Source organism: Larimichthys crocea, chromosome II (genome assembly GCF_000972845.2).
Source record: "Larimichthys crocea isolate SSNF chromosome II, L_crocea_2.0, whole genome shotgun sequence".
Classification (NCBI taxonomy): Eukaryota; Metazoa; Chordata; class Actinopteri; family Sciaenidae; genus Larimichthys; species Larimichthys crocea.
Genome location: NC_040012.1, coordinates 6,084,703 through 6,109,345, shown reverse-complemented (window position 1 = coordinate 6,109,345; position 24,643 = coordinate 6,084,703). Strand labels below are relative to the sequence as shown.

General features: G+C 43.7%; 1 protein-coding gene across 1 annotated transcript in view; it reads left to right on the top strand.

The window, feature by feature from the left end:
• Window positions 1-24,362, top strand: part of kcnq3 (potassium voltage-gated channel, KQT-like subfamily, member 3) — a 69,425-nt gene extending 45,063 nt beyond the window's left edge. Inside the window, exons 3-16 of the mRNA XM_010745907.3 lie at window positions 9,028-9,118; window positions 9,322-9,448; window positions 9,536-9,708; window positions 10,404-10,571; window positions 12,217-12,327; window positions 13,019-13,114; window positions 13,221-13,315; window positions 14,327-14,353; window positions 18,331-18,530; window positions 18,642-18,747; window positions 20,502-20,633; window positions 20,725-20,820; window positions 21,058-21,145; window positions 21,446-24,362. Of these exons, the coding sequence (XP_010744209.2) occupies window positions 9,028-9,118; window positions 9,322-9,448; window positions 9,536-9,708; window positions 10,404-10,571; window positions 12,217-12,327; window positions 13,019-13,114; window positions 13,221-13,315; window positions 14,327-14,353; window positions 18,331-18,530; window positions 18,642-18,747; window positions 20,502-20,633; window positions 20,725-20,820; window positions 21,058-21,145; window positions 21,446-22,144 (2,209 nt within the window). The 3' untranslated portion in view covers window positions 22,145-24,362. The remainder of the gene's footprint in view (window positions 1-9,027; window positions 9,119-9,321; window positions 9,449-9,535; window positions 9,709-10,403; window positions 10,572-12,216; window positions 12,328-13,018; window positions 13,115-13,220; window positions 13,316-14,326; window positions 14,354-18,330; window positions 18,531-18,641; window positions 18,748-20,501; window positions 20,634-20,724; window positions 20,821-21,057; window positions 21,146-21,445) is intronic.
• The last annotated feature ends 281 nt before the right edge of the window (window positions 24,363-24,643 follow it).

Here is a 24,643-nt window from a genome sequence, read left to right as displayed (position 1 = left end):
GTGTCCTCTCTCTGCGTCTTTGTGTCCTCTTTGTGTCCTCAATCTGCGTCTTTGTGATCTCACTCTGTCTTTGTGTCTTCGCTCTGCGTCTTTGTGTCCTCTCTCTGCGTCTTTGTGATCTCGCTCTGTGTCTTTGTGTCCTCTCTCTGCGTCTTTGTGTCCTCTCTCTGCGTCTTTGTGTCCTCGCTCTGCGTCTTTGTGTCCTCGCCCTGCGTCTTTTTGTCCTCGCTCTGCGTCTTTGTGTCCTCGCTCTGCGTCTTTGTGTCCTCGCTCTGCGTCTTTTTGTCTTTGCTCTGCGTCTTTGTGTCCTCGTTCTGCGTCTTTTCGTCCTCGCTCTGCGTCTTTTCGTCCTCGCTCTGCGTCTTTGTGTCCTCGCTCTGCGTCTTTTTGTCTTTGCTCTGCGTCTTTGTGTCCTCTCTCTGCGTCTTTGTGTCCTTGCTCTGCGTCTTTGTGTCCTGCTCTGTGTCTTTGTGTCCTCGCTCTGCGTCTTTGTGTCCTTGCTCTGCGTCTTTGTGTCCTGCTCTGTGTCTTTGTGTCCTGCTCTGTGTCTTTGTGTCCTCGCTCTGCGTTTTTGTGTCCTCGCCCTGCGTCTGTTTCGAAGCATTGTGACTCCAGTATGACTGCGGTGGCCATATTTGTCTTCCATCATCTTTCCGTGCATTACTGAAGCTCATTTCCTTTGGAATGACCCTAATTATACGCTCAGGAAATCTAAGATAATTAGCACTTCAGATTTGGTCAATCAAGTGCATCAGTGTCCCTGCAGAGAGAAATTCAGATTTAAGAGAGAGAGCTGAATCACTTCATCTGCTCGAAGAATCTCAAGTTTACGACGTCGACTTGTCTGAGCGATAAAGAGGGTCAAATATTCTCAGCTGCAGGCCTCAAATATCTACTACATTTCCCAGAATACCTCACTGGATAAAATGTAGCCCTGCTGCTCACAACACAGACTGTCTAAAACCTGGACGTAGTCTCTGTGACGTCCCCGCAGACTGTCTAAAACCTGGACGTAGTCTCTGTCACGTCCCCGCAGACTGTCTAAAACCTGGACGTAGTCTCTGCAGGCTGGTCTGGATTTGTGAAGATAAGAATGAGATGTTGTTGATGATGTAATGACTCTGTGTGACCTCACAGATCAGCTGATCCAAACTGAAAACTTGAATCTGCTGTAAACGGTTGAATGACGTCCTCGTTCATCAGAGTGAATGCTCATAAATCTCCATGAAGCAGGAGGAGACATTAAAGCGGAGCTTCATTGATCTCCTCCAACTGTTGAGGTTGCTCCCATGAGGCCGCGGGGCAGCCGATGACTTCAAGGTGGGACTGTAAGAGTCGTTGTGATTGGCTCGTTGTGAGGTGAAGTTACTGTCGTGGCATTTCGTGTTGTGACGCCTAAATTTACCAAGCGCTCCTTAATTGGCTCTAATGAATCCGATTAGTTTGACTAATTAGCTCGTTTGTACTGTTCAAACATCAGTCAGGGACTGAGCAAACACACAAAGTCAAAGTGAGCCTGCGTTTACCGTCAGGAGACTTCACGGACGCTCGACCAAGCACAGAGGCGGTTTGTTTAAATCATGCTGTGTCACTGTGTTTCTGTTTGTCCTGTGATCGTATTCATGGCCGATATCGACGCTCCGGGTTGCCAGATATGAAACAAATTTGACGCAAACACAACAAGCTACAGCCGCTGACTGTTGATGGACTGACTCTCCAGTACATGACTGGTTACAGTCGTTTTCACAATAACTCTGTAATGACGAACAGTAAATCACTGCCCAGCCTGGATAAACTCATGAACTCTACATCGAGCTTCAAGCTGTAGTCGTTCATGTTGATAAAATCATAAACATGAGGAGATGTCAGGATGACTCTGATCTCAGCTCAGCTGCAGGACTCCACATGAAGCTGTCAGCTGTCACCGTGTCGATGCCTCCACCTCCACCTCCACCTCCACCACACACCATCACATCCAGGGGTCAGGAGATTCCCGGTCAAACACCAGGCAGGTTCTGCATCATCAGCAAATCCCAAATCACAGCCTGGATATCCTTTTCTCCTCGCCCCCCCGCTGAGCCGGCCCACAGCTCAGGGGGGAGGTGCTGGAGGAGAAATCCATCACTCCCAACAGCTTCCTCTGACCTCTCGTCGAGGCTGAGAGGCGGTGTTAGGGTCGCCTGAGCGTCCCGTGAGACGGAGCTCACTCTTGACAGGCAGCGCTCCGTCCAAATGAATAAATAAGTAAATACCTGTCAGGTCGTCAATAAAGGTAAAGGCCAGTGTGAAGGCGGGTGGAGTCAACGGGAGGACGGGAAGAAGAAGTCTGACAGTTCAGATCGAGCTGAAGCCGTATGACTGTCTAAAACCTGGACGTAGTCTCTGTGACGTCCCCGCAGACTGTCCAAAACCTGGACGTAGTCTCCGTGACGTCCTTGCAGACTGTCTAAAACCTGGACGTAGTCTCCGTGACGTCCCCGCAGACTGTCTAAAAACTGGACGTAGTCTTCGTGACATGCCTTAATCTGACCAAACAGTACCTGTTTCACAGCGATGAAGTCCTGGTATTGATCTATTCGTGTAGGTGTGATGTAACTCATGCTGATGACACATGAATCAGATGTTTCTTTGCTGGAGTCGCAGACGCTGCATTTGCTCCTCGTCTGCATTCATAAAACTCTCAGTATCATTTCAGTGAATCAGGAAACTGCAGCTGTCAAAGTGCCGTGCACGCACAGGCCCGCTCGGCTTATTCCAGCCTGTCAGCAGGTCAGGATGGTTTCAGAGCGGGCCGGCTGTCGTTGTGGCGTGAAGCTGCTTCCAAACTTCCTCGGCTGAATAAAGATCGCCGTCTCTCATCTCGTCCTTGTGACTGCAGTCGTTAACGCCGTGCCGCTGCTGTCCTTTCCCACCAGTGTTTGCATATCGCCGAGCAAATTAACTGTCAGAATTGCATCGTCTGCACTCTCTTTATTGAATCTCACTGGCAAATTGGTTGTTAGGAATCCTCAGGGGTGGTATCAGCACCGGGGGAGCCCAGCGGGGCCGAGCCTCCGCTGGGCCCGTGGATATAAAGTGGATTAATGAAGATAGAGAGACTGTACAGGTGGGCTGCTCTCATCTTCTCTGCCTCATGACCTTTAATAACAAATAAAAACACCCATCCGGAGCTCCACTTAGGTTCATATTAACTAATTAACTCGGAAATAGTTTTGGTTCTTAACGATGGAGCAGAAACAAACTCGTCCTTGTGCTTGTGTGCACTTCAATGTCTGCAGAGACTTTTTACCTTCTCTACTCCTTCATGGTTCAGATGTGAGGACGCCTCCATGTTTACTGTAACTGTAACGTCACTAGCCTTGACTAAATCGATGATATTAGACATGTTCGACCAGGCACGGTCAGCCGTGACGTCAGACTTTTTTAACTTTTGATTTGATCATTTTTCTGGTTTATGTGCTTCTAAATATGTAAATATGCTACATAGTTTGTTTGTTTTCTTTTCTGTGCAGTTTGCACGTCGTGTTTTATTTTGAAAATGCTGTTTCTGTGTCTGACTTCCTTCTGAACCGGTGAGGTTTGAAACATTGACTGGAATGGCCTCGATCAGCTCCGGCAGCCGCGGTGAACACGGAACACGGAATTTAGCTGTAAGACGACGACGTTCACCAAGCGCCTGAGACGGAGCGTGCCGCAAAACGTTCAGGATTTTATACCGAGATTGGAAATCTGACAGAGACAAATCATCAGCTTGATATGACCAAATTATTTTTCAAATTGACTTCGAAAGTGAAGAGTTTAGTTAATCTTATTTGTTGTATCCTCGAATAACCTCGATGTTTCAGGTTTCACCGTCACAGTCCTTCCCATGTGTGCTGCTGTGTACAGATCCAGTATACGGTCTGTAGGTGTGGTGATGCATGTTGATGGTGTGTGTGGAGGATTTGTGGGTTGCTTTGCAGACGTCGGGTTCTTCTATTTGTCCATTTTTAGATTCAAACCTTCTTGTTTCATCTATAATTCCTCCATTTTCTCTCCACTCTGGTAAAAAGCTCCATTAGTTACCAATCACAGCTGAGACATCAGGTCCAGTCCACAAACTGAACCCTCAGCATCTTCAGCCGGACGGAGATGTTCTGTGTGGCGTCTCCTGATTGCCAATCAAAGCACAGATTGGATTCCATGCTTCATTCATTTGGCCAACAGCCGGTAATAAAGTGTTACAGTGTGACATCTAACAGAAGATGTGTTCACGGACATCACTTCCTCTTCTGTGATTTATTGACTGGTTTGGATAGAAAGATATTTAAAAAGTTTGTTTTTTATCACGTGAGTGTGAAACTTTTTGAAATTAGCTGCGGCTGATGCTCAGATGGTGAAAAGATGGAGCTGCTTAAAATAGTCTCCAACAAATGGTTTTAGACAGACTGTCTAAAACCTGGACGTGGTCTCTGTGACGTCCCCACAGACTGTCTAAAACCTGGACGTGGTCTCCGTGACGTCCCCGCAGACTGTCTAAAACCTCTGCCTTGACTTCATGGAAGCTTCATGTTGACCTCACGTCGGTTTATTTATGCATACGTTCATTTATTCATAATTTCCTGTTTAAAACTAAAGACATGAAGTTCACAGTCGTGCTGAATGTCACCTGAACTCATCGATCAGTTTATTTTACAGTTTTATTACTGATGCTGCTGCAGCGTTTGATTTCCGCCCCGCTCCTCCCGATGTGTCCGGGCTAATGGGCATTGACGTCGCTCTGTGTGCCTTATTGAACAAACTAAATAGGAAGCCGACTGTGTTGCAGATCAGTATCAGTTGGATCATATCGAGTTAACATCGACCTCCTCGCTCGCTCCAGGATTATCTCTGTCCTCTGGATAACTTTGAGGAGAAACGCTCCCATTTAATTTACAGGACAGGAAGCGTGGTTCAAAAAACGTGTGACGGGACGACAGTCAGGAGGCGTCTGCTCTCAACTATCATTTCCTGATGGTGAATTATGTAAAACTCTGCAGGCTGTTTGGCTGTAAAATATTCATGTTGTTGTGGTTGTGCAGCACTTCAGAAACTTCTCAGAGATGTCAACACCGCCTAATGGCAACACAACGGGCCATGAATGATTCAGGACGTAGAAACAGGTTCAGAGATGGAGGCTACAGTGTGGTGCAATCAGCGGGTCGCTGTTTTATTGTTTTATTGTGATCTGGTCGGATAAATTAAAGATCACAGATCACAGTGCCGCCCGTGAATGTATCGAATGTTTCACTAAGTTGTTTTACACCAAAATATCTGATCTGACAACACACAATCTGCTCATAGTAACTGCAGCATGTTCTGTTTAGGCACTGGTTGCTCTTGGTTCTGGTTCTAGAAAGACCCAAACAGACGTGTGCACGGCTAGAATGTAACTTCAAGTCAGAGATCATTATTAGAAATGTACTAACTGCTAAACAAACCAAATCATCCCTCTGTGAATCAGTTAATTTTTATTATGAATTAGATAAACGGTCACCGGGCCACCTGGCACCCAATCACAGGCCAGATTTAGCCTGCGGGCCTTATGTTGAGCATCAGTGATTTCATTCAATAAGTCATTTCATGCATTTCATTGAAGCAGGTGTCATAATCTGTCAAGCATCTTTCCTCGACATTTCAATTAGACTTTTTTTGTAAATCTGTCCTGAGCTGATGAATTGCTCTCAGGTGAGTCTTGACGTTCATCACTGAACGGGAACGTCAGGAGGTGTAGAGAGACTCACAGCAGTTTTCAGCCGTTGTATTTCTTTCCTTTACACTGCTGCTCTTTTCTGTAGCACAGTGACGTGGTCTGCCAACAAATTACAAACAGTCGAGGTGTAAACATGGATCCTGTCCAATCTCTTGCAATCAATCTCTCACATAATGTGTAACTTTGTACTGTTGTAAACTGATACACGCCAAACAGAGGAAGTGCAGCCTCTGCATTGTTATGGTGACAACATGGTGAAACATTCTGATTTCCCTGTTTGTAAACAATGAAACAAGGACGTGAATTTGACATGTAGGAATCCATCGTGTGCTGCTGTTGGTACGAAAAGGTTCAGGGTTCGTCAGGGAACCTACTGTTTTATAAGTGTTACAATCTCCTAAAGCCCCCAATGAAACTTCCAGAAAAATTACAAGGACCTCTTCAGGGATCCATAGAACCTCAAGTGGCTACCATAGCATCCTATAGAACCACCTAAACCTCAAGAAGACCCTTAGAGCCTCCTTGATAACCACTAGAACATTATCATTTGCTACTAGAACCTCCTAAAGTACCCTTCGAATCTTCCCAACAAAACTCCTAGAGTAGCCTAGAACGTCATCAGTAACTACTAAACAACCCCTAGAACCTCCTAGAGAACCTTTAGAACATTCTCAGGGACCACTACAACCTCCCAAATGGTCCGCTTACCTTTACGAGTTACAAAAAGGACACATAGAACCTCCTAAAGGAACTCTAGGACTTGTCACTGAGCAAGAGAATCTCCTAAACAACCCAACCTACTGAATGAATTTACCCATAATGTGTTCCTCACTGTTCCCTCTGGTTTCCCAGTGTGCACCGCTCTGCTCTCCTGGATGAGTCGTGCCTCTGACAGGCTGAAACGCCACATCAGGCCTAAGAGCATGTGGTGCTGTCAAACGAGCTGAAAAAGAACAAAATAACCTTTTCTGCAGACGCGATGGTGGAGGATATTGGACATGCGGCGCTGGCTAAATGTTAATTGGCAGCATTGCTGTGCAGTTCTGCAGCTGGTTGAGTTTATTTAGTGCTGTTCCACGTCATATATCATAGCAGGGTGGTTAACTCCAGACTATCTGGAATATAGCCAGGGTCTGCTCCGGTGCTCCGGTGTACAGGGGAATTTAAATATCTATTTGTATGTGTGTATCCAATTAATCTCAGCTCTGAAAGGGCTAAATATAGATGTAATAGTATGAAAAGGGACTCAGGGCTGGATCAGCTTTTTAAAATTGAGAATTAAGCTGTGTGAAACTGAATGTTTAGGTTGTTGGAGCATAGATAAAGAAGATTAATGCAAAATAATCAATTATCTGTTATGTGTTCTTATATACAGATACAGTGTGTTAGGAAGGTTTTCTTTCAGCACAAGCTTCCAGAACAGCGTCAGTGCTCATTGTTGGAGGTTCTTCAAGTGTGTTAAACTACTGGAGCCCCTAAAATCTTCCCAAGGACCCCATTAAAACTCCTAGAGTGGCCTAGAACCTCATCAATAACCACTAACACCTCCTAAAGAAACCCCAGTACCTTCTCACTGAGCACTAGAAACTCATTAATGATCCCTAGAACCTCCTAGAGAACCTTTAGAACCTTCTCAGTGACCACTACAACCACCCAAAAGATCCCTTTACCTTTGTGCGTTACAAATAGGACCCCTAAAACCTCCCAAAAGACCACTTGAACCTCTTCAGTGACCACTAGAACATTATCAATTACTAATAAAACCTCCTGAAGGACCCCTAGAACCTCCTCAATGGTCATTAAAACTGCAAGAGTACCCTAGAACCTCATCAATGACCATTAAAACCTCCTGAATGATACATAGAACCTCCTAAACCTTCAGAGCATTCAGAGCGACCACTGCAACCTCCCAAAAGATCCTGAATTACAAAAATGATCCATCCATCTGTGACGGTGATTTGACAAGCTAAGACTTTGTTGTGATGCTAATGTCTGACGCAATGTTGTCTTTCATTAAAGGGGTCTAGGTGGATTTAGTGCCTTGCTAAAGGGCACGACACACCACCCACTCACCTGTCACAGCGTAGGGAAGGAGGCAGTTGTTAGTCAATGTTAATATGAAGGCCAGAAGTTTGTGGACCCGAGCGGCACATTTTATTCTTGTTTTTCTGAGATGATATACCAACAGATAATTGGCTGCAGTGAGGTGGCTGCCTGTTCGTTTGTTTGTGTGCTGCTCTGTCCCGTTGGTTGTTGTGTTCGACTCGTCTTAATGAGGCTGCTGGCTAGTTTGCTATAGTTTAAAAGGAAAGGAAGGGATATTTCTGTCCTGGGTGCTCACTGAATTCACATTTTGGTTCAAGCCTGTTCTGGTGGGAGAGAGATTTATTCTTTGTTTGAGTTCATTCAGTTCTCCAAAACTCGAACACGGTTTCTGGAGGCTTAATGATGCAACAACAACAAGAAGCCTGCAGAAACATGACTAATACTGAACCTTCATTATATTCCCCATCTCACCATTAACAGAGTGAACAGTCACTGAATCTGTGAAGATATCAACATTATCTGGTTTAAATGACATCAAGTACAAGTTTGTGCTGTGAAGAAACTGTTAAACTCAGAGATGATACAAACTTCAGCATTTTACCCAGCAGCACCTAATGTCTGCTGTGTTTTCAAAAAGTTTTCAGCTTCATTAAAATGACATTTAACCACAAGCAAAACTCAGATCTGTATGTCTTACAGAGATAAACTCGCAGTGTATCCATCCGGTCCCAGCAGCCACAGGCCCGGATAAACCGTCCAGTGAAATCTGATAAATGTGTTATTGCTCTTTTTAAATTTGATCCTCTGATACACGATTGTCCAGGAGACCAAACATATAAAAAAATAAATGACATTTAATATAAAGTTATAGAAATGATAAATGATTCCCTCGGCTGCCGTTTTTTTAACACTGGATTTAAAAAAAAATCTTCTCGCTGAGTTTCAAGGATCCAAATAAATATTTTTTAAAACAGCTGAGACGTAGTGGTGGGTCATAAATGTGTGATTGATTCAGCCGAGTGCTTTTAATCTAATTTATGCAAAGTAAAGGAGATAATGCAGGAGTCTTCTTCAGTACCTGTTGTTGTTCTGCAGCTGATGTTTAAAGTGAACAGTAGAGATGTAGCTCCCTCTAGTGCTCGCTTTAAGACGCTGACTCGTGTTGGAGCATGAGAAGACAAATAGAGTGAACACTTTAATGCATTCACTGCCTCATTGTGTCATTTCCTTGTTGTTTTGTGTCTCTGCAGGTTTTTAATCGTTCTGGGATGTTTGATTCTGGCCATACTGACGACATTCAGGGAACACGAGAAGGTGTCTGCACACTGGCTGGTTATACTGGTAAGATGGTTTCACTGGTTTTGAGTTGAACCTCGTACAGGACCAGTTTTATTTTAAGGTTGTAAAAATCATGTTATTCCACAACTGTCAGACCAAGACTGTAAAATATGATTATTCAAATGAATGTCAGAAACTATAAAACTTCTGATTTGCTATGTAATCTAACACTCTACATAACGTAACTCATCCTTTCATCCTTGCAGGAAACCTTCGCCATCTTCATCTTCGGAGCAGAGTTTGCGTTGAGGATTTGGGCGGCAGGATGCTGCTGTCGCTACAAAGGATGGAGGGGGAGGCTGAAGTTCGCCCGCAAACCGCTGTGTATTTTAGGTATGAATCACCGAACCAATGAAAATATAAAGAGATGAAGTGCCGTCCTTCGACGCTGAATAAAATCCTCCATCTCTCCTGTCTCAGACATCTTTGTGCTGATCGCCTCGGTGCCGGTGGTGGCGGTCCGGAACCAGGGTAATGTTTTGGCCACATCCCTGCGAAGTCTGCGATTCCTGCAGATTCTGCGGATGCTGCGTATGGACCGGAGGGGAGGAACCTGGAAACTGCTGGGGTCCGCCATCTACGCACACAGTAAGGTAGGAATGGACCCTTCAGGAGCGAGTTCAGTTCAGTGTCTTTATCCAGGGATCGAAGCAGCGGTCCTCTGATCAGTAGATGATCCACTGTCCTGAGCCACCGGTTCATGTTTTAGCTCTTGACTGTGAAAAAGATTCTTACTAAGCTGTTTGTGGATAAAAATGTTTATTCTGTGCATGCATCTCTCAAATTGTTGGTTTGTTTACGACCCCGTGAACATGAGTCTGTCAGGAACTTTAGTAAAAACCTCAAATGAGACTCTTATTCTGTTCAAAAACTCAAATATTATCAACATATCCCAAAAGTCATGATTGCAAAATGCTCCATTCGGACTAAGAGGAGCTGATCTGAACCGTCACCAATAAAGACTTCGAGGAAAACACTGTGGGAACACCTCGAAGGTCTTACTGTTGTTTCAGCGGAGGATGAATTGATTTCTATCAGCGTGTTATTGATCTGCATGCTAATCTCTGCAGGATGTGTGTGTTCAGCTTTACACTGTGACATTAGGCGTCTTCAGAAAGTGTATCCTGATTTTACCTTACTGATTCCTACAGCACACACTCTTGGACAAAAATATTCATGTGAGAGAGGCAAAGACAGATCTTGACCCCCAAATAAAGACTTATCATGGAACCTGTGACATCCGTGAAGACAGTTCATGGATTAAATCACTGTGTGTGCGTGTTTGTAGGAGCTTATCACGGCCTGGTACATCGGCTTCCTGTCTCTGATCCTTGCCTCCTTCCTGGTCTACCTGGTGGAGAAGGACGACGTCTCCGTGTCCAACAATGAAGACCCCACTGCTCAGCCGCAAGTGCAGGACTTCGACACCTACGCCGACGCCCTGTGGTGGGGACTGGTACGTACATTATGTTATGAATATAATAAATCATTTTAAAGATCATTTTTTGTTCCTTCTCTGTAAACTTAGCTTGAAGTCCTAATCAGCAACATTCCTTAAAACATCTTGACATGTCCCACTGAACCCAGACCAGTCCTGACTTGTGCTGAGACTTCCTGGATGCAAACCTGGGAGAAAGTTGTGCAAAGACATCTTAAAGGATATTTTCAGTATTCTGGGACTATCAGTATTGAGAGATCGCTGCAGATGGCAGCCACGACACTGACTGCAACGTAATCCTTTGGGGAAATTGCACACTGTCATTGTCAGGTGCAATAAAGCAGTAGGAGATGAGGTGCCGTCTCTTAGATTGCAAAGGTCTGACAGGCTTGGATTGTTACTCTAAGTGTCTGCCAACATTATGCAAAGGATCACTGTGGAACAGTGGATAATGGAAACCAAGGTTTTGGTGAATTTTTGTCGAGTTTGAATGTTACGATGCTACATAGTAAAATTTGTGGTTCTGTCATTGGAGCCTGGAGGCTTTGAACACAGTGATACATATCTGCAGTATATCTCTGTATGAATGCATTCCATAATGTTGTCAGACCTGTATAATAACAATCAGGGCCTTTGACAGAAACAAACATTTTTAGTGGATGTACATTGACAGTACGCAGTTACCCTGAAGAATTATGATGCAGCCAGTTTCTCCTATTCCCCGCTGTCCCTACTTTTAACTGTTGTTGTCCAATCCAATATTTCTGAATGCAAATGACAAAAATCTGCCAGTTCCTTTATCTTGATCCCTATTTCAGTCTTAAATGTTAAAACATCCCAAATTTCCCTGAAAAACAAGTTAAATTGTTTCATCGCAGAATCTTCTTAAACGTCTGAAACACTGAATGTAAGACTAGACCTCCCGTTAAATGGATGTTTTTTTTTTTGGGTTGTATTTCTGTCAGTTTGAAAATCAGACGTCTTCAAACTTCGGTGTAGATTTGGCTCAAGCTTGGCGGACGGATTATACTTCATCAAGTGATCGACCGATAACACGTTGGCTGCGATTCAAATGTGGGACTTGAGCCAAACAACAATTAACAGTTTTCAGCCTGTGATTTTTCTGCTGCATTCGTGCCTCAACATTCACAACTCACAAACTCAGATGCTAAACATGACGTTTTGTTGGAAGATCCCAAAATAAAGAGCCGGAAGCTTGTTGTACAATCGCCCAAGTCTTGGCAGAGCTTCATGCCTTCTGGTCCAGCAGCATGGCCTCGTTAAAGAGGCCGTCCTTCAACCCGGAGGCCAGAGTTCAAGTTCTGTGACAGCAAGCATCTGCCTCGCTGAAGTGTCCTTGACCGACACACTCAATCGTCACCAGCTGCATTTGTAGATGATGCTGTGACCTCTTGAAATGCTGGACTGCCCTTCAGTGGATCAATACAGAGGTCACAGAGCACAGCACAGCCGGGTTTCTCAACACAACTACTGTAATTTTCTGTAGAAAGAAGGACACTGAGTGCCATTACTGGATGATACAAACATCTTTGTCTCACTTTATAGTCGAGAATCCCTCCAACAGTCCCTGTCAACACACACATCTGACATTACTGTAGCACTGTAAAAAGAAAAGTGTCATCTCTGTTTGCCTCTCTTGCAGATCACACTGACCACCATTGGTTACGGGGACAAAACCCCAAAGACCTGGGCTGGGCGACTGTTAGCCGGCACTTTTGCTCTGATCGGAGTGTCCTTCTTCGCTTTGCCTGCAGTAAGTACTCCAGTATCAAGTTAATGTCAGCAGGTCGGAGGTTAATCTGCTAACAAAGTGCGATTAATGAAGATATTTGCTAAGTCTCACTAACACTAAGCCTGATGAACACAGAACTCTTTATACTGCCTGGAATTTTATGGAAACTTTCGTTAATCAAGCTGAAAATGTACCAAAAAGAATGAAACGTGACTTTACAGATCAGTGAGCAAAGTTTAGAATTAAGGGTTGAGATGCTCTGACGTATGATTGTAACATATCTGACATGTCTTCTTTCATGGTGTATGATGAGACTAATCTGATGTTGGGTAGAGCCATACCTCCAACATTGTATCCAGATCTGTATCTCCAGTTTTCTATGTATTATTTCCTCTTTTTGACCAGTTGATGCACCAGAAAACCACATTTGCTCCTCGCATCAGCTCTTCCTTGCGATTGTACCTTGACTACTTCGTCAGTCTGTGCTGAACCACAGCCAGCTCGAGCTTTGAGCATCAAATAACGTCACGTCAAATCACAGCTAATGTCTTTTGCCCTTTACAGTGAGAACTGACACCTTGATCGGACCGTAAGAAGTTTAATTTAAGACGATTGCCTTAAGCCTTTTTCGACTGAACTGTGTAGGGTAACCTGCCCTCGTGGTGTTGAACTCCAGCAGTGTTACTGACTGACTGTGTTTTCGTGGCTGCAGGGGATCCTGGGATCAGGCTTGGCTCTGAAGGTCCAGGAGCAGCACAGACAGAAGCACTTTGAGAAGCGCAGACATCCAGCCGCCGGGCTCATTCAGGTGAGACGCTACCTGACGTCAGGAACAAGGTCCAGCTGTGGTTTTTATGTGGATCTAAATGAATAAAATACCCATCGTCTGTTCTCCTGTCACTGTTTATTTCAAGTCTGCCTGGCGATATTATTCCACCAATCCAATCAGGGAAGACCTTATTGCCACGTGGAGATTTTATGAAACCATCATCTCCCTTCCTTGTTTCAGGTAAGTAACACAGAATGTAAATATACCTGAACATGAATTATGTTTTTGTGTTCCAGTATTCATTTGTTTTGTTCCACCAGTCATGATTTGTGTTCAAACTTTTCATTTTCATTTTAGTTTGCATGCTCATCATTAACCTGAAGTTTCCACGGAAAGCTGGATGCTGAACAGTACGTAACACTCAGTCAACGTTCAGACGACCCTATCATACTTTAACAGTTACAGAGTGTTTCTGTAGCGTTGACAGAACGTTCCGAAAATAAACATATCATAAAGCTCCCTGCGCTGTCCCTTTAAGAAATATGACATTACGTGTCCGGAAAAACACGAGATAAATGACGTCACATGTCGACAGTCTGTCAGTTCAGCATCAATATAATCCACAAAGATGAACTACAACTCTCTACCAACGTTAGTGTAATGTTAGACCAGCCTTATATTAGCTAATTTAGCTGCTTGGTGGAAAAGATACTCACCGAATTAAAAATAGACTCTAAACAGTTAATTCACCTTCTGTCATATGTGTGATGGGATTTTTTTCTAGGAGTTACAAAGTAACTATCCGTTTTCCTGCACGCCCATCTTCTGATGATATTCAACATGATTTTATCAGAACATCAAGGCGAGAAACAGACCGATATTTCCACCAAAGCGACTGTCATCAGACTTGTATTTCACCGGTTCATACGTGTTAACATGTAGCCCTGTACAAAGTATAGTGTTCAGGAAGTGTTTATGTGTTGCTTGGCATCAGTGCAGCCAAGTTAAATAATAATAACATGTTAAATAATAGATGATGCTTGTAGAACTGTAGAATAAAAGAACTCCAGGTGGTGCTGTTATACTGCATATCAGAACACTGCGCCGATATTCAGTATAACAGCACGACCTCGCGTGGTATTTCTTTAAGTTGAATGTTAATAAATGTTTTAGTGTTTAATGGATGTTAAAGGTTGAAGTTGGACCCTGTGAATGTGTTAACTTTGTACTTTTTCCTCTCTCCATCCAAAGGAAGGATCACTTGGATGCCATGGCGAGGTAGGTCACAGTTATTTGATCTCCAGCAGAGAAACATCACACAGAGCTGTGCCCACAGTCTTTCTGATGCTTTAATTAGCAAAGACTAATGAAGGTTTCCTAGAATATCCCCCCATCTGCTTTTTAAATAGCTTCCTATATTAATTCACAAGTCGAATAAATCTCTGGACTAATGGCCGTGGTAAATACGTGAATCGTGATATAAAACTCCCACTCGTCCCGTTTCCTTCCACATCAGCTACTTTCATGACATTTATGCCGAGATTTTTTTTTTTTTTTAGAAACCTATTAGTGAGTCCATTAGTTATGTTTCATGTTTTATGAATGACAGTTTAGAAAGAGTAATTAATGCCCGTGATGGGGTCTTTAGGTTTGATGACTTTCTCCATCATGTGGAGGGATATTAACGAGTCTCTACATCAGGACTGAAATCCTCACTGACGACGTTCGATTTGTTAAAGAGAAAAAGCTGCTGAAATTATGTCATAAGTCTACTGCAGTAATCAATACACAGTAACAACCTCTGCACTGCACATCTGAGAACATCAGTGAGACAGTTAGCTGATGGTCGCTGTCCCTTTGGGGGATTGTATATATTTAAACATAGAAATATATAGATATGGATATGGATATGTTTTAAAGTCATGAAAACCCATGCTTATGCTTTGTTTTACCTCTTGCATGTCAACTTTTTGTAGACTTAGTTTGTCTAGTATATCTGGAAGAGGACTGGTGGCATTTGTAGATATAAAAGGCTCATTTCGATCCTCTAGACCAGGGAGGGAATCAAAACATGGAAAATAAAGTCCTGTGTGGGGAGAGTACGCCAAAGAGTCGTCAGGGAGGACTGAGTTTTACGCATCCTTTCTCACATAATTGGCCAAAGACAACTCTAACTACCTCATTACTGTTTGTTAGAACAATGTGAGCTGCTCTAAATTTCATCACATCATCACTAATCAGCAAACAGAGGGACTTTCCCGGCTCTCACAGCCCAGGCGGAGGCTGTTTTTCTGGGGGAGAGTTCACCGAAGAGTCGGTCGGGATGACTGACCGGGTCATGGTGACTTTTCCACATATAATTTTGCTGCTTTTGCTTCATGTAGCTGAACTGTTGTTATTTGTTTTAAATTGTTGAATCAAACTCGGTTTAAAAAGCTACAAATGTCACATATTTGGTATCAAGTCGTATTTTTTAAACTTAAACCTTTTGTGATTGTCGGTTTCTTTTACTGAGGAGAACACGAAGAAAAGATGCAGTTCAATGCTTTAGTCCAAAACTCTGCATGTATTTTAAACACATAAATGATTGGAAATGGAGGCGATCAACTTAAAACCACCCGTCCTCCTCGGGCTGCTGGACTCTCCTGGTCGTAACACAGCCTCATTACATTGCAGCGTTCTGCCCCGACGCCTCCTGGCCTCCGCTGAGCCGCCATGTTCAACATGCTGGATTAAGTTACTGCCACTAAAAGCTACCGAGCAGCAACAACAGGAGGCCTGATACACCGGCTGATAGAGAGGAGGGGAGTTCACTGAGGCACTGAGGAGATAGTGTTTGTTTTATAGGCTGAACTTAAAGGGTCAGCTCACACAAATAACACAGTTTGGTTTTTGTATGTTCAGGTTTGAATGATCTGAGATCATTAATGTCGACGTACAAAGACAAAGTACAAGAGGACAATGCTCAAAAGTTAAAAAAAGGACAGACGAAAGACTGAAGCATGGAGAGAGCCACTTTGAAGTCTGTTGTAGGATCAGCAGCTGGGAAATTATCAGTCTGACATTATCTTGTTGCTCTGAGCGAAGACGTGGACGACGGCCAGAAACTACAACAGTGCTGCCATGTCCAACGAGAGGACGATAAGCCACTTAGTGTGTGTGTGTGTTTTATCTGAGTTATTGTGGAGTCTATTCAACACAATGCTGAGAGAAAATTATACTCCATCTGAGAGTCCGTGTTGTTCTTCTTATCATTCAGAAAACATGTTTCAGATCTTTGGAGCGAGGTCAGTTCAGGCTGTCCGTCCTCACAGAGTTTGTTCGCTGTCGTCTTTATTGACTGTAATCAAACTGTGACGATCTCTATGAAGCTGACAATGTTCAGTTTTTGTTCATATGCTGATCAGGAGACGTGAAGAGAGATACTAGAAGGCCGTTGATGTCGGGATGGACCCTAAGAGACTTTCTGTACGGAGTCTTTGTTGATTATTTGACCTCATGGTCAAATGTGATTAATAAAGAGGTTGGAAAGTTTTCTGACTGGAGAATCGGCGTCACCTACCTATCTCGTTGAAAAGACTCCTAATATTTGGATAATGGCAGTGGATGAATTTGTATTATCTTTTCCAGGTTTACTTGAAATTTGGTTAAAATTTGCGACACATTTGGACTTTTGTGTTCATGGTAATAAGTCACCCGGTGTAGATGTGTTGTTAATAGTTTGGGGAGCTTTATGGCACAGAGGACGAAGATATATCAGGGTTTGCTTTTGCAGGACTTTTCATTTCTCTTATTTCTGTAGTTTTCTCTCTGTGGTCTGGGAACATAAAGACCGTCACTAAAAAGGAGTCTGACGGGTCAAGAAGCACGAGAAGTCAGACAATCAGACCGATTGGAAACAAACCAACAGGTTGTTCAGACTTTTTAGGAGGGAAAACAGAGGTTAACAGTAAAACTACAACCCAAACTGATCTGTGAGTTTGACCTCCAAACGAGGAGGTTTAGAGAACGTTTGTTTGTCTGATTATCTGATAGTCTTGTGTTTCCCTGACAATGCCAGATCTCACAGTATTTAACCAACAGCTTGAAACAATGGAAAAAAACTACAGGAATAAGACTGAATATTGGATACTGGATATGTTTCTTGGAAAAGCAGAGCTGTGGGAGATAAGGAGCGTCATTTTTTGCTGTTGTGTCGCCTCCTTTACAGATAATCACATGTAATTTTCAGTTCTTTATCCTATCGAAAAGCAGTCAGAAAGAGATTCTCTCTTCCTTTAAAGCTTCCTATTCTGCAGCCTCTCAGCGCCGTAATCTGCTGTGCCTATTCTGCCCTGAGGCCACATAGAGCCTCATATTGTGTGTCTGCTGTGGGAGCAAAGTCGCTGAGAATGCTCCACGTTTCAGAGGGCTGTTGTCGGCTCCGGTTACCCCGCCTCTCTGCCTCTTCCAAGGCACACAGGAGTCTTATTTTACCCAGGGAGCTCTCGTCTTTGTGCTGCCAAATATTGTCAGCCATTACACAATAAAAGGAGACCAATCTCCTCACAGCTCTTTGAGGCTTCCTCCTGCCAGGAGTGCAGCATTGTTATGTTGACGCAGCAGACCATGAAGACTTTAACTCCTCGGTGAGAGGGAAGATAGACTCGAGAAAATATGTTGCTGAGACTAGTGGGATTCCTTAAGATGACGCTGGTGTCAGAATGTGAGAACACGACGAGTTGTTCAGAAAGATGCACAACCCAGAGAGAACTCGTAGGTCAAAAGGTTTCGGTGGTAAAAGTTGTTTTAAAAGTTAGACATTGTTCCAGCAGGAGTTCAACGACATTTCAAGTCCCTAACTATCAAACATCTTGAAACAGAGTCCTTGAAAAGCTTTAAAAAGCACTCTTGATTCTCCTTGTTATCATCACGCCACAAACTTTACCTCTGTAGAGATATCTCAATGCCTGGATTTTTCTTTGCAACCATCTTTGTCAAAATCTATATTTGGTAATGACTTCACCAAAGTTCGAGCACACAATAAAGTCTATTAGGTGCAGGAATCACTCAAACTGTTGGTGACAAGAAACGCACCAAAATGTCTACACTAAATAAAGTATGAGTGACCATGAGTGTGAAGTCTAAATTTGGGAGCCTGGATAACCAGCATCAGTCCAGCAAATGTGTCCAAAGCTTCTTTAACCCTTAATATCTTCACAATAACGTTAAAATAGTGACATTAACCATACTGTGTTCTCCTTTTTCTATTTCAGCCAAAAACTGAGTATACTCGAGCGTGTTCGCCTTCCCAATGCACGGCCATCGATTGGGACAGCCAAGAAGCTCACAGGTAACGCCGACTCCGTAGAGGAAAGTCCTTCGAAGGAGCCGAAACCTGCCGGCTTCAGTAACCGGGAGCGCTTCCGCACCGCCTTCCGCATGAAGGCCTACACTCTCCGCCAGAGCTCTGAAGGTATGAGGATAAAGCCCATGGTTATCCAAAAAAGAGATTCAGTTGTGGGCACTAGACCAGGACCGTATGATTATCGTCATATTAACTGTCCGTGTTTTCCTTCTTCGTCAGATGCCGGAGCCTTGGCAGATCCAGCCTTAGAGGAGCGGGGCTTCCCCCCAGACATCCTCATGGAGGAGATGATCCCGACACTGAAACTGGTCATCAGGGCAGTCAGGTCAGGAAAATGTGACAAAGATGCAGCATTTAGAACTTTTTTCATCCATGAATCTTGATTGTAGAAAGTGTAATATGATGTTCATGACAGTGAAGTGCAAAGAAAAGTAGTTATGTGTTAACAAAGACAGGAAAGAAAAAGACTGCATGATTATAAAAGCTAGTTATCACTGCCAAATATGGCAGCTTTGTTAGCGGCCCTCGTCGCTGTAGGTACCCCGTCATTTCTGGACATGTCTGTCTAGTGTAATGGCGTGATGTGCCGCTGAAACGAGGTGACGCAGTATAAGGCTAAAAGTCAGCATTGACCTCTTGTTAACGTTACATAAGCTTTTCTTAACTTTTTAAACTCATAAAATGTCCAATGTTTCTCAGCAAGTATAATGGGATGTAACATATTTATTATTACTAACTTGCCCAAGGCACATCCAGAAAAGGCATTAGAGGGGCGAGTTAGAACATGTTGGATATAAACAATGGTAGCCAACTTTCAGTACTTAAAATACTACAGAAACAACAAGATTAGTACTTAAAAATGATGGAGGTTGGATGCAGTCTCAGGGTTGAGCAGTGGAAAACTGTTGGCAGTCCTCACTCATGCTTACAGTGTGCAGGTAAATCTATAGGCCACACAGCTGACATAATGCAGGAATTCAATCTAGCGTGAGGGCCTGTGAGATGAGTGATTAACCCTGTGAAAGTGCTGCTTCCTTCCACACCATTATTTCAGGGCTGAATGGGTTTCTGAATGGGATGCTCAGACCTGGACGGTTTTAGTTTCAGGACCCAAGACTTTCTGCCAAACATTAAAACTTGTGCGGCCGCTGACTCTGGTAAGAGTCGGGTTCAGGTCAGCTCAGAATGGGACAAAAGAAAGAACTCAGTGGGTGGCAGGGTGGATTCAAAGTAGAAGATGACTTTCAAAGAACTAAAAGGTGTTTGGTTTGATCCCAGGTACAAACAGTGGTGCTGGTCTAACAGATGTATCAAAAGATGGGCTGCTCATTCAGGGTTGGAAGTGAGTTTCTGTCACAAATGAAGAGGTTCATGTATCTTTGGGTCGCATTCAGATGGATCACCAGATTGACATGCACGCATTAGTGCCAGGTCAGCAATACTAGCACTGTACCTGAAGGTAAAGCTATGGTCCAACCCTCAGCTTTGCTCATGAGCTTTGGGTAATACCAGATTATCAAAATGAGTTTCCTTTAGACGTTGTCTGGGCTGACCGATAGAGGTCCAGTGATTTGGTTGTTCCCTGGTTACGTCTGGAGGTTTTCTGGACATGTCCAACTAACCCAGAACATGCTGGTGGGATTACATAGGATCCACCAGGAGGAGCTGATGGACATGGAAAGAAGGAAGGCGAGAAAGCTACCTAACTGAGCCTTCTGCCATGGCGACCAGGATAAGCAGTCATAGATGGATGGATGAAGATTCAGACTTTGGCTTAAAGATAAAACAAAAAGACAATGTTAACGTCTAAGCAAGTTAAATGTTTAGATTTTGCAGCATACTTATAGCAGTCCAACAAGGCAGAAATAAGAGTCGTCACATATAAAATAAAGGTTTGCATGCCTGAAAAGATGGCTACCAGTGTCCGTTGCATGCACAGTGACGGTAAGTACAGTAGGTCAAAGCTGAACCAGGAACATCATGAGAAATTGTCATTGTTTTCCAATATGTTCTGAAGCCCTAAATGGATTCTGTTGCTTTAATGTCCAAACTGTTGAATTTGAACTCTTTGTCTCGTAGGATCATGCAGTTCCTCTTGAACAAGAAGCGGTTTAAGGAAACTCTGAGGCCTTACGATGTCAAAGACGTGATTGAGCAGTACTCTGCCGGACACCTGGACATGCTCTGTAGAATTAAATACCTCCAGACAAGGTCAGCAACTACAATACAGATGAGTGAGTCTGTCTGAATGAAGCAAAGCTTTCCTCTTCATCAAGCTCATCTTGTTTCTTTTTCTTTTAAGGATCGACATGATTCTTGCCCCTGGACCCCCCCTGACCCCCAAACAAAAGAAAACTCAGAAAACACCCTTTGCCTACCCGCCCAATCAGTCACCCAGGTACTATCATGTGTTTGTTAGCGAGAACGTAATGAATACACAAGATTATAAGATTAAACAACAATATAAGACTCTCTGTTGTATCTTCTTATCACCATCTTAACATTAGTAGTGTGTAAACAGTTCCAATGTTAAGGAACATTCTTTATTTCTATAACAGTTACTCTGTGTAGGTGAAACTTTCCCCATAACAAATGTCTGTGCAGTCCATGTCTACTCACTGTCCCTGTGTTCTAGGCATGAGTCCTACATAGCCAAAGCCGCCTCCATGCCAGATGCTGAAGACCAAAGCATGATGGGTAGATTCGTCAGGGTGGAGAGACAGGTGAGGATTAGATGCTTTCCAACTTTGGGTACTATACTGTCCTCGCAATGAGTAAAACTACAACTAAAAACTACTACAAGGCGTGACTTTTCTTGTTGAACTTAAGGAACCACCACCGTGTTTAGCAATAGAAATTACAACGACCAATGGATTCCATCACAGGGTCAAGTAGTTTGTAAGGTACTTACTTGTGTAAGGTGCAAACTGATGACCTTTGATGGAACAGAGAGCTGGAGAGTCCTACCTACCTTAACCCTTGTAGAGAAATACTTAATTGGTGGTGTAATGTGTCTGTCTCAGGTGGAGGACATGGAGAAGAAGTTGGACTTCCTGGTGGACATGCACATCCAGCACACTGAGCACCTGCAGGTGGACTCTGCCGGCGCCGCCCACATGACCCTGGAGACCTGTGATCCCACGGGGAACGGTGAGATCCGTCAGGTTTTCTTCAACTACGCCGAGGCGTTCCCGCACATGTCGTACCAGGTGCCTGTCAGCAAGGTGAATCCGTATTATGGCAGAGGAAGAGGGGGTGCAGAGGGGACGGGGTTGGCTGCTGGAAGCTGCGCACCTTCAGACCATCAACCCCCACCATCACAGCTCCACCAGCGCCACCCTCAAGCCGCAATCCCCACCTACACCGAACGTCCCACAGTGTTGCCCATCAGCTCCCTGCAGGACTTGTCAGTGGGGCTGGGCAGGACCACAGGGGGGCGGGGGGGTGACTCGCCACTCTCCATGCTATCGGTGAACCACGAGGAGCTGGAGCGCTCGCCCAGCGGGTTCAGCATCTCTGGGGAGCGGGAGGAACGGGAGGACTTATCAATGGGGGCCGGGGTGGCGACAGGGGACGCCAGCTGGACAAGACCCAGACCAAGCTACCTGGCGGAGGGAGAGACGGACACGGACACGGACCCCTTTACACCCAGTGGGGGGCCCCTGCCACTCTCCTCCACGGGGGAGGGCTTCGGTGACGCTGTGTGGAACACGCCGCCCTGAGAGGCGTCCGTGTGACCACACAGCAATCCACAACTCTGAGTCAAGACCTTAAATCCAACCCATGCCTCTAAACCCAAATCAGTTTGGGTCAAAGCCACACCTCTGGACCAAACCACTTGGAGGAAAGGTGGGTCTAATCCGCCTTGATGCTGCAAGGTCGTGAGCGAGGTCATCAACCTTCGGAGGCCAACGCTGATCTCATCAACTGACCGTCCAGACAGAGAGCCATGGCATCGAGACTGCCCAGAAAAAAAGGGAAAGCAGACAGTTTGTAAAGTAAAACTCTGTACAGCGCACTCTTCGCAAAAATTTAGCTAAAATAAAAAAGAACATTAATATACATACTATATACACCCAAAAGCTTTATCGCTGCAAAGCCAACCGCACTGCATGTAACGCATGCGATTTTTAGTGTAGACACTGCAAAGTTCAGGATATCAGGAAACGGAAAAAGCGATTGAATGGATACATATACTTGCTATGCCATTTTGTAACACTTATTTTTTTATATGAATACATTTTCATTGTTTTTGCATGGTTTGCATGATAATGCACCATCGTAGGAGGAGTGACTGATGGAGGGTGATACTGGAACCAAAAGTCTCCTGTCTCTTTGTTTTGTATGTTGTTTGGTGAGTGTGTTTCTGAGTGTGTGTGTGAATGAAAGACAAAGAGGGAACTTGAGTAACAAAACACTGGTTAGTTGCTGGCAGTCGTGTTTCACCATTTCTGCTTATCTCTCACGTCGTGCTGTAAATCCTTTGAGGATCGGTTCTGTCCTGATCCGCCGTCACTTTGTGTTCACACCACACTGTGCTCTTGAGTTGTATGTCACCACGTTATGCATACCAACGTTCCAGTTAAGAAAAAAATCAACAGAATTTGAAACACTAAATCTGCTGCTTTGCTGGCACATGAATTCAGGGATATAAACCACCTGTGCGTCTTTAATTTACAAAGGCTGCTGAGCATCTCGACTGCCAAGTTCAGTTTATCTCCGCTTAAAAAAGACCTGATGATCCAACTTCTTTAACCCTGACTATACACAAAAGAAAACTTTGATATGACTCATTATGTTACGTTCACACGTTACAGTGTTGTTTGTGCCAATACAACTTTACTGCATTTGAAATGTATGATCCAAAACTGACTCACTTGAAGTCATTCACTCATCGAAAAGTAGTCGTTCGTTGAACTTTTTAGGGATTTTCTACTGCAAAGATGCAACAAATACAGCACAGTACCTGAAGAAGTAAACATGCATACTCTAAAGCAGCTTAAAGTCTCATTATTTTTTCTATGATCTCCTTAAATCTTCACCACGTGGGTCATTTTGAAGCTCTATTTGCACTAAACGATGATTACATTTAGAGTTTTAATGCTCGTAGAGGCCATCTGTGTTTTGAATCCCCCACGCCAGGTCTGAAATCTGTAACATATAAAATGTCATTACAGTTTCCCCAAACACAGAGTGTAATTAAAACTGAGGAATTATGTTTTGGGTAAAAATTCAGGAGGTTTCCTCTGAATTAAAGATGGACTATCTTAATTATGGTTATTATTATTCATTAGAGTTATCCTGACAAACACAATTAAAACGTTTTCCCATGAGTCACTAAATGTTGCCATCAACCAATATCAGCATCAGACATGTAAAAATCAGTTATGAACATTCAATTATGAATCAAATGTTTGTGAATTGGCAGCAAGACGTTTTCCCAGCTGTCCACAAACTCGTCTTTAAAACGTCATTGTGTCGTTTTATCTAAATTTCTTCACAGATGACTGAACAGTTCATCTGCACAACTATAATGTCCAGGTACGAACACAAACTCACACACTGTAAGCAACAACACCACGTACGGGAAAAGTCAGGAGGTTCAGACGAACTTTACAGGAGATCACACGAAGGCCTAAACAGCATTTACTACTTTAGATTTAGGACGACACAAATACTGAATGTAATATCCGACAACCAACTATATCTACGCACAGTTAGCATGTTAAAGCACCTTCAGAGTCAGGTGAGTTTCATAGAGGGGCTTCCACGCCGGGCTTCAACAGGATGTGTTGTAACCTGCTTAGAGTGATCACGCACGACTGTTTGAGTGGAGTTTGAACACAATTTTGTACATAAGTAAAGTACACAAAACACAAAAGTACCAAAAACTGGCAGAAGTGAGTCAGTCTCCATAAGTCCCCATGTCCAAAAACTTCACAGCAGAAATAAACATGTTTACAGCCTGGTACAAAAAACAGTTTTGGTCTCTGTAGCTAATTTCCCTGTTCATGACAACTGTACTGAGGGTGAATTTATATACAACTCTACTAATGCTTTTTTAAAAATTTTTACCATGAGGACTTATTAAGGAGAACATATAAGCTGCGTCCAGAGCATCCAGTTTGTTCATAGTCAATTTAAGCATCATTTGGTCACAGCTACTTGCAGTTTAACACATCTTGGGGACTAATCTCAAACAGTAGTTCAAATCCTGTATA